The sequence below is a fragment of the Phyllostomus discolor genome, chromosome 5 (genome assembly GCF_004126475.2).
Source record: "Phyllostomus discolor isolate MPI-MPIP mPhyDis1 chromosome 5, mPhyDis1.pri.v3, whole genome shotgun sequence".
NCBI lineage: Eukaryota > Metazoa > Chordata > Mammalia > Chiroptera > Phyllostomidae > Phyllostomus > Phyllostomus discolor.
This window is the reverse complement of record NC_040907.2, coordinates 57,785,296-57,797,356: the sequence shown is the minus strand read 5'-3', so window position 1 is coordinate 57,797,356 and position 12,061 is coordinate 57,785,296. Positions and strand designations below refer to the sequence as shown.

Here is a 12,061-nt window from a genome sequence, read left to right as displayed (position 1 = left end):
CTGTGCTTGTAATTTTCTAAAAGATGAGGTACCTTTAAAGTGAAAAATCTTGTTGATAGAAAATATTCTATATCACTGTTCTTACATTTAGTTCATTTTATTTATCAAACTGATGTTTTGTTTTGTCTTATTTCGATAGGATGAAGAAAGTATTCCTATCATGTATAGGAATTTACCTGAATATAAGGAACTATTACAGTTTAAAAAGTTAAAGAAGCAGAAACTTCAGCAAATGCAAGCTGAAAGTGGATTTGTACAACATGTGGGCTTCAAGGTAAATACTACTTACTATAATCTTATTTAATTTTTGAAAGGATGATAAGAGATATTTAGGTAGTCTTGGAGCTTTAAATGCCACAACTTTCAAGCATACAGGTAAATGTAAATATAGCTCTTGTCCTGTTTGTTTATATAAAGTAATGTGCTATAGTTTTAAAAGACAGACACACAAGTGTCTATACTTCAAGATAAAATGTGAGATGAGAAGTTTTTGTCTAGTTATTTCTCTTTTTTTGAGATATAATTGACAAAAAATTGTATGTATTTAAGGTATAAATAAAATTACTTCGCAAAGTTACCACTTTTTTGTGTGGGGAGAACACTTAAGATACACTCTGTTTGCAAATTTCCAGTGCTGTATACTTGAAAATTATTATTAAATGTCATGTTTTGTATATTAGGTCTCCAGAACTTACTTACTATCTTATCATTGAAAGTTTGTTGCACTTTGACCAACATCTCCCCGCTTTTCCTGCCCTTGTTTCCCAGCCCTGTTGTGTTCTCTTTTCTGAATTTGACATTTTAGATTTCACCTATCAGTGAGATCATGTAGCATTTGTCTTTCACTGTCTGGCTTATTTTAATTTGAATAATGTCCTCTAGGTTTATCCATGTTGTCACAAATGGCAGGATTCTCTTCTGTTTTATGGCTAAATGCCTGTATGTCCACGTGTGTGTGACATCTTTATTCATGTACCCATGGAGTATTTCTCTTTTGTTGCTATTGTTCATGGATCAGAAATTTCTTTCTCCTTTCAAATTCATTTATCTTTGCTGCTTTTTTCAGAGACTAGTAGAAATACATTTATTCATTCCACTAAATTTTGAAATACTCATTATGTTTCAGGCTCTTTCAGCAGTAAACAAGACAGACTCAGTTTCTGCGCTTACTTAGTCTGTTTTCATCTTAAGGAATTTAAAGAAGTTATATAAGTAACATAGTTGAACACAACTAGAGTGCATATTGGAAAGTAGTGAGGAGCTATTGAAGTGCCTTGGAAATTTTGCTAAGGGGTTTAAACTGTCCTAAAGCAGCAGTCCCCAACTTTTTGGCAACAGGGACCAATTTTGTGGAAGATAATTTTTCAAAAAGATGGGGAGTAGGGAGGGATGTTTTCGGGATAATTCAAGTGCATTACATTCAAAATCACCTCCTGCTGTGCAGCCTGCTTCCTAACAGGCCTGGACCTCTACTGGTCCCCAGAGCTTAGGGACCCCTGTCCTAAAGGATTGAGGAACCATTGAAGGATTTTCAGCAGACAGTAGTATGAAATTTGCATCTCAGAGAGGTCATTCTTAAACTATGAGTATTGACAACCTAAGGAATGCAGTCGGTTTAGAGTGGATAACTCCTAATTTCTGACTACAATGTTGTTAAATTGTTTTTTAAAGTATTTCATTTATTTTTAGAGGGAGGGGAAAGAAAGGAGAGAAGCATAAGTGAGGGAGAGAAGGGAGAGAAACATAAGTGTGGGAGAGATACACTGATCAGTTGCCTCTCGCAGCACACCCCAAACTGGGGGCCTCGCCCACAACCCAGGCATGTGCCCTAACCAGGGATCGAACTGGCAACCTTTTGGTTCACAGGCCAGAACTTAAACCACTGAGCCACACCAGCTAGGGCCTATGTGTTAAATTTTTTAACAGTAACACAGTCATGTATGTTAATTTGTGTAATTGAAAAATACTAAGTGAAGGAGAAAAAGAACATTGTGTCCTTAGTATGGAGAATGGATAGGAAGAAAAGGTGGCTGGAGGCAGGGAGAGTGGGTTAGAGATATTTTTGATAATACAGACAAAAAATGAGAATTTCTTGAATTTGCCTGTTGCCTGTGGAAATAGAGGTTTACAGATTTGAGACCACTTTAGCCATTAGAATTGACTGTACTTGATGAGATTGGAGGAAGTAATGATGAGACCATGAGATTTGGTGGTAGTGGTGTACATAAAAATATTGATGTATGGTGTAAATAATTATCCCTGATTTTCTTGTGTGGCCATTAGTCAGACTATATTAAATGATTTTTCCCTTTGATCTCTCAGTGATCCTACTTTTGTTTTATTAGAGATTTTCTTAATTGGCAGCTCCAGCCTTTCAAGAGGAAACTCTTCTTAAAATTTTGCTGCAAGACCCAGCTGTGGCTTATTGGCCAGTCTGTTGACCATTCTAGTTGGCCTGATGATCAGGGAAACTAGAAATGATACTTACTTTGATTTCCAAAATAGCACAGAACACAGCGAGGGCTACCACAGTGTCACTCACTGAGAAAGAGCTGTGTCTTCCTTTTTTTTCGTGTTGGCCATTGGTTATCAGGAGACTTTGGAGAGGAATTTTGTCTTCACTTGGGTTTATGTTAGGTATGATAGGCTGTTAAACAATTCTGTAACATATTTGGATAGTTTTAACTATCCAGAGGCATTGAGTGGTTCCCAAATTACAGTCATTATACACTAGTGTGAGGTATTTTTCAAGTACCTCAATCAAATGCCAAGTTTGTAGTTGATTTATTTAAATTTTTTAAAACTGAAGACATATTATTTTGTATAATGCCCTTCTTCCCACCTGTAGCTTGATCTTAAATGGATGGAATTTCAGCTAGTTTGCTAGAAACTGTATCTAACATTTAACCATGTTTATGTTAGACCACTGTCTAGTGCATGGGGAGAGAGGCGAGGATGTCTGTGTGCACCTCGTGTGTTTTCCAGAAGAAAAAAAAATAGGTTTTGGAACAATATCGATTAATACTCTTTCTCTCTGAATCCTTTATAGTGTGATAACTGTGGCATAGAACCTATCCAGGGTGTTCGGTGGCATTGCCAGGATTGTCCTCCAGAAATGTCTTTGGATTTCTGTGATTCTTGTTCAGACTGGTAAGTGTTGTCTATACTTCAGATCTTAAATTTTGACAAGTAGAGAGCATCTCAGCAGCTGGTGAATTTGATTTCTAGGCCACTGAGAAAATCACCACATTTGGTGGATTAAACTTTGTTGTTCTGAGGCAGTGGTTTTCAACCTGTGTGCTGCAAGAATTTTTAAGACTTCTAGTATCTGACATTTAGTCAGGGTCACTGACCAAGAGGTTGCCTTAGAGGTTCCCCTTAGATTGTCCAAAAAGGAAAAAAAAGTGACAACATCCAACACAACAATAGGCATATAGTGGGAATGAATCAAAATTACACTTTTTCTTTTCTTTTTCTTTTTTAGTCAAATTGGCAAAAAAGATTTTTTGTTGTGTTACAGAATTATTAGTTTATGTGTGCCATGAGATGGAAAAGGTTGAAAATTTTTGTTCTTAGGCAGTAATGGAAAGTAACTAACTTTCCATTAGAGATTTTAATAGATTAATGGATTTAAACCGGTTGAGCTATGAGGAAATTTTGTAATATTTAGGCCAGAATGCATCTACTGCCGTGTAATAATGTGTTTGGTGTGTGTTTTTTCTTTGCAGCCTGCATGAAACAGATATTCACAAAGAAGATCACCAACTAGAACCTGTTTATAGGTCAGAGACATTTTTAGACAGAGACTACTGTGTGTCCCAGGGCACCAGTTATAATTACCTTGACCCAAACTACTTTCCAGCAAACAGATGACATGGAAGAGAATATTATATACTAGTCCTCTTCAACATATAGCAATGGTATCATTGTGAATTATGTGCACAGTTTGGAAAGATTCTCTGCTTTCCCTGAAGTGACACTCACAGCATGACAGCTTCCTGAGTGTTCTCGTCAAGTCCAGCTCTGCACTGTTGTGGCTCTAGATCACTGTTCAGCAGCTGAACATTCCTGGTGAGCTAAGGGTTTCCTTGGTGAGTTTCTCACCACCACCTTAAAGTCTTTTAGGTGGTGCTTAAATAGGTGAGATGGAAATGAGAGCACACATTAAAAAGTGAGTAAATTCCAAAGGTTTTGAAGAACTCGGTCATAAATACGATAATGAGAAGACAAAAGTATTTATATAAAACAGTTTAGTAGCTTTCAGTTTTGTGAAAATAGTTTTCAGCACAGAAACTGACTTCTTTAGACAAAGTTTTAACCAATGAAGGTGTTTGCTTCTAGAATATACACTTAAAAAAAATTGTCCCAGTGGCGGCCTTTGATGGCCTTTAGTAAATTGGAGCTGCTTAACCACATTGATGTCTAATTTCTTTTAACCACAATGAACTGTCCTTATTACCAACAGTGAAGCACTACAGGAGGCAGCAGTCACATTGCTTCCTTAACCAGCTCATGGTGTGTGAATGTTATAAAATGGTCACTCAGATAATATTTTTAAATGTAATGTTATATAAGATGATCATGTGATGTGTACAAACTATGGTGAAAAGTGCCAGTGGTAGTAACTGTGTAAAGTCTCTAATTCACAACATTAATTCTTTTGAAATACACAGCCTTCTGCCTCTGTATTTGGAGTTGTCAGTGCAACTCATCAAAGAAAACTGCCTAATATAAAGATCATATATATGGTAATAATTTCCCTCTTTTGTAGTCTGCACAAGATCCATAAAAGATTGTATTTTTATTACTATTTAAACAAGTGATTAAATTTAGTCTGCGCAGTGAGCAAGAGTTCACATGCATTCTTTTATACTGCTGGATTTTGTTGTGCATCATTTAAAACATTTTGTATGTTTCTTCTTATCTGTATACAGTATGTTCCTGAATGATGTTCATTTGTCAGGAGAACTGTGAGAAATAAACTATGTGGATACTGTCTGTTTATATTGTAGAATGCTTGTTGTGAGTTCCTTTGGTTAGATTTTGGATTTTTTTACTACTGTTAAAACTGAATTATTTTTTTAAAGAATTTGCTTTACCTATCTGTCCTTTAAAAAGAGGAAGGACTCTATTACAGAAAAGAGGGTGGACTTGAGAAGCTCTGTAAAAAATGGTAATGTTTTCACTCAGCATGTGTCGAATCACCGCATTAAACTAGGTTACAGATGAACACATACTGTAGTTAGAGAGAAAAGCAGTTGTGTTCAGATAAGAAAACTAAACAGGTTGAAATTTTTACTCATTCTTTTTTGATGAAAATAAGCCCCCCATGTATTTAATGTAAGTAGGTGGTTTTTGAGAATCACTGTATTCCCTAGAAATATTGTTGACTATTGGAAAAGACAATATAAATATTGATTAAGTATTATACATATGACCCAATTTTGAGTCTCCCATTTTTTCTAATTTTAAATTAAGAGAACATTATTTACCAGTCCTCTTTACCACATTGTAGGGTACCGAAATCACCCTGAATACTTTTAATTCAGAAAAGTAATATAATTTTAAATATAGAAATATGAGATTTTTAACATAATATATTAAAGATTACTGATCATGTTGATAAAATATATTCTTATCAGAAAGAAAAGGGAATGGGCTTAAGCTTAACTTCTCACCCAGGGATTATTAGTTGGGGGAAGAAGAAGGGGATTCATTAGAAGTCCGGGCATTTTGATACTAAATGTTAAGTGAATATGCCAGAAGACCCACCTTCAGCTTGCACCAAGACAGTAGCACTTGATGCTAACTTCTGTAACTTCCACGTTTGTATAAAAGCAATACCAGTTAGTTTTGGAGAACCCTTCAGATCCATTCAAAAATCCCACAAAGTGTGAAATACGCTTTGGAAGAGGTTTGTGAATGATACAGTTATGTAAACAGAACAGACAAATCTACTTAAATGTATTTTTCAAGGGCAAAGATTTTGAAAATTTTGAGGAACAAAGGATTATTTTTTGCTTGAGCAAAGATTTGTTTGTTTTGCATTTTTTCTGCTCCAAGCAAATAGTCCTTATAGCTTTAAAAGGCCCTACAGGGTAGTAGTGGTAGGTAATGTGTTGTTTTAATTGGAGGACTACAGGAGGCCCCAGGGCTGTCATCTGCTAGTAGGCCTTCCATCTCCTACAAAGAAGTGTTAGCTGTGAAGAGACAACAGAGACCTACTTGTTAAAGCATTGCTTGTTAAATAGTATTCAGTAGGTCAGATATAGTATTTCCTGAAATAATGTGCTCAAGTTATTTGATAAGAACTGAAGGAACTTTTAATGACATCTAAAACTACAGCTTTAAGGTTTAGGCAGAGGAGGTTTTGATTGGTGTGATGTGCACTTAATAATAGCGAACGTTGATATAGTGCTCACTTTGTGCCAAGCAAGCATGTAGTAACGGATTTAATTCTGACAACCTTATGAGGCAAGTTCATTTATTCTGTTTTCATATGGGGAAATCTAGCCAGAGACATTACATAACCTGCCCAAGGTCATACAGTTAGCAGATAGGTGTCGCTTGGATTTTAACCTAGATAGATTGCCCCAGAGTCTGAGTCTGCCTAGTTCCCCTCTTTACCCTGGTGTCAGGTGTCAAGAAGGTGGTGGAGCTGGAGGGGGCAGGGGTTGACTTGCATTCATTCTTCCTGGTGCAGTGTAGTTGCTAGAGTACAAACCTGAGCACAGGCCTAGGTTTATAGCACAGAATGGAGAAGCATATCTGTGAATGAAGGAGAAGCACTAAAACCGTCTACCGTGTTGACTTAGACAGACACGCATGCATATAATTTGCATACCCTAATATAGCAGCAAACGTGACCATGAGGCTTTAGGCAAAGTTGAGACTAAGGCTTGTGTCTCCTGCCTCAGGTAGAATTTGTTCCTGTGCATGTTGATGCCTCTCACTTAACCTAATAGTATGCTTTGTTTTTGACCACAATTTTCCGAGGTATGAGGAACATTAAAAAAAAAAAAAAGAAATAGAGGAAGTATTACATCACATGTACTAAGGATAAATGTTTTGTGAAATGGCTTTTTTAGTCATGCTATATAAACTATTTTTCACTGTGGATAACAAAGTTGGAAGGCTATTGTTCTAGGTGCACTGTTTAGGATTAGAAGTGTCCAGATAACAAGCAAATTCCTTCACAAGTTTACAGAGGCATTGTCCCGTTTAGGCTGCAAAATATTTTGTTTTTATTTCTTACCCAGATGAAAAATGTGCTTTTGTTTAGTTCTCACAAAAAAGAAACTATTCCTCCCCGCCCCCACAGTTTTTATAGCTTATTAAGTGGATTTTTGAGACTGGTGTCACATTTAGCTCTATGAGGACAGAGACCATCCATGTCTATTACTAGGACCTAGTTCTTAGATTCTCGGTAAATATTTTTTGGTAGTATAACCAATGTTTTGGAGAGTTATGTTTTTTTCTCTAGGAAGGTAAAAGACACACCCCCACATGCCTGAGCGTGTCTCTGGGACCCACAGAGGGTTTACCTCAGTAGATCTACTTTACAGGGCTCTGTGAGGGCTGTAGAATTGAGTCCTGTCTTATCTGGAGGATGTGGTTACCTTGGTGGCTGAGATTTGGGTTCTCACTGGGATCCTAGTTAGACCATGCACCTTCATTCTCCGCCATGGTTTTAGGCTGATGTGTAGTAGAAAGGGCATTAGGGTGGAAAATCGGGGTCCTAGTGCCAATTGTGGGAGTGAGGCACTTAGTAAATGTTGACCAAGAACCACCTTTTATTGAACACTAGGAACTAGTTAATAATTTACATGTATTATTAAGTTGTTTAATTATCTTAACACCTCTGTAAGGTTGCCTACTATTATCATCTTCACTGTGTAGATGATAAAACTAAAGTTTTGAGGATTATATGTTAGCTTTCAGTAATTCTTCTGTGTGGGACTGAGCATACAAAGCCTTGCTATTGTGGAGTTTATTAGTCTAATTCAGAAGACCAACAATAAAAATTAGGTAGTTTTAGGCAGAGATAAATGCTAATGAAGAAAAGTAATGCTTAAAGAAAAATGGAAGAATGGGGACCGTTCTGTCATTTTAGAAGGAATAATGAAAAAGCGCCTCAATGACAAGGGTCAGTTTAAGCTGAGACTTGAATGGATTGGCCTTACAGATACCTGTAGGAACAGGCAGGAGGCTGACAAGGGTCCTGACCAGTAAAGAGCTTGGCCTGCTGAGGCAGTATTAAGTGGGCTCTTGTCGATTTAGCCAAACGAGCAAGAGGAGAGTGGTGATTGATGGGGTGGGGAGGTACAGGGCCAGATCGGGTGAGGCCTTGAAAGTAGACTCTTGTAAAGGAGTTTGGACTGTGTTCTGACGTCTTCTACATACGTACACACAAGCTCTCCTACTAGGCAGAGACCTCTAAGATCCCTTCCTGCTTTAAAATCCTATGACTTTAAAGTTGTGATGTCATTTCGAGCCATTCAGATCAACAATGTGCTTTAGCAGTAGTATAGAAGATTGATTTGCACCTCTAGATACTGTCCAGGGGCAAAGCCATTTACCCCTGCTTATATTTTTTCAAGAGGGCAGCCAACTACAGTTGGCTGCCCTGATATCTCATTTCACTTAACCCAAGCTGTCAAAGCAGTGGTGAGCATGGACTGTGTTTGCCAATATGTAGTATGTGTTCAAAGAATGTTAATCCCTATAAAGAGTCAAGTCATCTTGTATTTTCTGGTACAGCTGATCATTTTCATCCTGTAACTGTCTTTCTAATTTGCTCAAATACTCCTTGTGCTCCCCTATAAAGTGTGTGACAACTTGGGGTAGTAATAAACTATTTGACAGCTGTGTGAATGGTAGGAACATGTCCCCTTTTGTTGGTGGAGGCATAATTGTAACCAAAGAAATTTAATTTCTTCTTTAGCAAACACTGACATTTCTGTTTACAAATGACTGCTAGAAAAAAGGAAATAACGAAAATTACCATGTGTCATGAATATACTGAGCGTTCTCTCTGTAATAGCTCAAAACTGATCTATGGCCAAAATTAAAACCATATGAGCATATCGTAAATCTCAAATATTACTGTGTTTGCTTCTAATTCTGTTTGGAATAAAGCTTCAAATGCTTTCCGGAATGATGTGAGTTACAAATAAATAGAAAAAGAGTTATCATGTGTTCCATTTACTTTATTTGTACATACTTATTGCAAGAGGAAAAAAATGACTTTAAAAATACAGTTTTGTCCCAGAAATGGATTTTTATCTGCACAACCACTGAAGAAAAAAAAATCATGCAAACGGAAACTATGGTCTCTTGTGACTGAATAGAGGAAGATGCAGTTATTCCAGTAGAATACATAAGAAACTCTGATTTTGGCAACTGATAGCACAAAAGAGAACCCAAACTTCACTGGTTTGATGCGAGGGAACAATTATACATTTGGATATGATAAGGTTTGCAAACCCCTGGAAAAGGCCCATACGAAATAAGTAATAGCATCAGGATCTGTTAAACATTGTGTACTGACATGCTTCTCCCACCCATATCACTTTTATTACTGTTACTGTGCTTGTTTGGGCAACTATTAAGTAAACAGGTGATCATTTAAAATCAAAACACTTTAAGTTGACATTAGTCCAGTGAATGTAATAATACACCACCTCATGCTTTTAAATTACATTTGGTCATTTGTATTGATGTATAATTGCCAAAATGCACCCCCAGGTATAAAAACAGGTCAATTTTCTCCACGGTTGGTTCTTCTAGTCATTATGACAGTATTCCAAGTAGCTAGTTTCATAAAAGGGGGTAGAGAAATGTTATTGGTGACTAGTCTGGGTTTTGCTTTTTTGGAAAATCTATACAATTTCACATTTTTAAAAAGTTTTCAAATTGAATCAGATTTCTAATCATTAACTCTTATTGTTAACCTAATCTTGGGCTTTGAGCTACTAGTAGATAAGACTTGAGGAAACAGTTACCAGAGGAAGATACCCCGGCTTATTTCCTGTCACCCCCAATATGAGGGGCCTTCATCAGATCTTGCAGGAGAGAGGAAGGAAGATAATGATGGCGAAGTTACAGATGCTAACTAACCACCTGTTTGATGAGAGGAGAACCAGATGATCAGACTTTAGCTCAGATCTCAAGGGCACAACTGGCAGACTGGCCTCATTCTACCTTAGCTCTGAGGTGCTACCTGCACAATGGAAAAGTGCGTGCGGTGAGTACAGACCACAGTCTGAGTTGGGAAGAGGTTGGGTGATATCAAATGCACCATGCATGGTTTCCAGATGCCTCAGACAGGTCAAGCTGGGAAGCAAACAGCAATGTCAGGATTTCAAGGGGACACAAAAGGTTTAACCTGAAACATACTGTTAAGGTATGAACCTTTTAATATTTTTCTGTCTCCACTCTCCTTAACATACATGCACTTTGTCTTCAGAAAATAGAGTCAACAGCTGTGCAGAGTTGAAGAAAAACTTCCTCTGGTGTCCCCTCTGCATTGATCTATATTTAAAAGAAAAAAAAGAGAACATCTTAAACAATTGTAAATAAGACCCTTTTTAATAATAAAAACTTACCTGCTTATAACTTGCTGTGCAAAATTTTAATAAGACACCAAAACCAGAAAAGTGAGTAGTTGAAAAACTATGTGCCTAAATTAAAATGACAAGATGCCACTACATACCTACTAGAATGGCTGAAATCCAGACAACCAATGCCACCAAAGCTGTCAAGGATGTGGGAAAACAGGAACACTCACTCTTGCCTGATGCAAATGCAAAATGATGTACAGCCACTTGAAAGGCAGTTTGTCAGTTTCTTAAAAAATTAAATGTTCTTACCATGTGTCCAGCAATTTCACTCCTTGATATTTACCCAAAGGAGTTGAAAGTATGTCCACACAAAAACCTGCACAGGAATGTTTATGAGCTTTACTCATAATTGCCAAAAGTTGGAAGCAACCAAAGACACCTTGCATTATTTGGGCGAACAACCAGACAACATAACGTTATTTAATACTCAAAAGAAATGAGCTATCAAGCCATGAAAAGATGTGGAAAAAACTTAAAATGCGTATTACTAAGTGAAAGCTAATCTGAAAAGGCTACGTACTGTATGGCGTTCTGGAAAAGGAAAAACTGGGAGACACTAAAAAGATCAGGTCATGGGGAGAGGAATGGATAGGTGGGACACAGGGTTTGTGTGGCAGTGAAACTACTCGGTATGTATGATAGTGGATACATGCCATACATTTGTCAAGATCCGTAGAAACAGGACTTTCTGTGATTATGATACATGGATGTAGGTTCATAGATTGTAATAAATGTACCACTTGAGGGCTGTTGATAGTGGAGGAGGTTGTGTGTGTGTGGGGATGGGTATATGAGAACTCTGCTCAGTTTTGCTGTGAACCTAAAACTCTCAAAAATAAAGTGTTTAAAACAAAACTAGGTGCCCTGTTGAGGTAAAGAACTGTGAAGTGTCATGGAAAGACTGGGATTAGTGGGAATGAGGTTTGTGCGTGTTCTGGAGCATTGGAGCAGCATAGGAAGGAACTGGGGCTGAGGTTGAGGGCTGCAGAGCAGAATGGGACAGGAGGGGGACTGTAAAGCAAAGGCTGGGGCCTCAACTTGCAGTGTGCTAAGGACAGAGTCCACCTGGGGATTGTTGATAACCAATGCAAAGAACCAACAAGAGAGGAAGTAGGGAGAGAGCTGATTTCCTGGGCATGAAGGCACTACTTCCCCTTCCTCACTTAAAATTTCCTAACATGCCAACCACTGAGATTTGTCCCATCACATGTAACATCCGAAGCAAGTAGAGGCTTAGGGATCCATATAAGGCTCATGGGAAGGGAGGAGCAGGTAGCGAGCTTGTTTAATACAGCTTTTTCGGACTTCATCTCCAGAGGTTCTCATTTGGCAGGTTTGGGCTGGGCCTTCTGAACTGCCTACTTAACAAATTTTCTAGATTAGGGTGTATAACCCATGGCCCATGGGCTGCATGCAACCCAGGATGGCTATGAATGTGG

At 37.7% G+C, this 12,061-nt stretch overlaps 2 protein-coding genes across 10 annotated transcripts in view; one reads left to right on the top strand and one right to left on the bottom strand.

The window, feature by feature from the left end:
* Window positions 1-9,191, top strand: part of ZZZ3 (zinc finger ZZ-type containing 3) — a 101,414-nt gene extending 92,223 nt beyond the window's left edge. For 7 of the 8 annotated variants that reach the window (XM_036026306.1, XM_028513561.2, XM_036026307.1 and 4 more), the window contains 3 exons: window positions 140-274; window positions 3,050-3,150; window positions 3,729-9,191. In XM_036026306.1, the coding sequence (XP_035882199.1) occupies window positions 140-274; window positions 3,050-3,150; window positions 3,729-3,873 (381 nt within the window). In that variant the 3' untranslated portion in view covers window positions 3,874-9,191. The remainder of the gene's footprint in view (window positions 1-139; window positions 275-3,049; window positions 3,151-3,728) is intronic. The other variant, XM_036026308.1, reaches the window with a different exon arrangement.
* A 705-nt stretch (window positions 9,192-9,896) lies between these two features.
* AK5 (adenylate kinase 5) overlaps window positions 9,897-12,061 on the bottom strand; it is a 203,340-nt gene continuing 201,175 nt past the window's right edge. For both annotated transcript variants that reach the window (XM_028513409.2, XM_028513408.2), the window contains exon 14: window positions 9,897-10,533. In XM_028513409.2, the coding sequence (XP_028369210.1) occupies window positions 10,465-10,533 (69 nt within the window). In that variant the 3' untranslated portion in view covers window positions 9,897-10,464. The remainder of the gene's footprint in view (window positions 10,534-12,061) is intronic.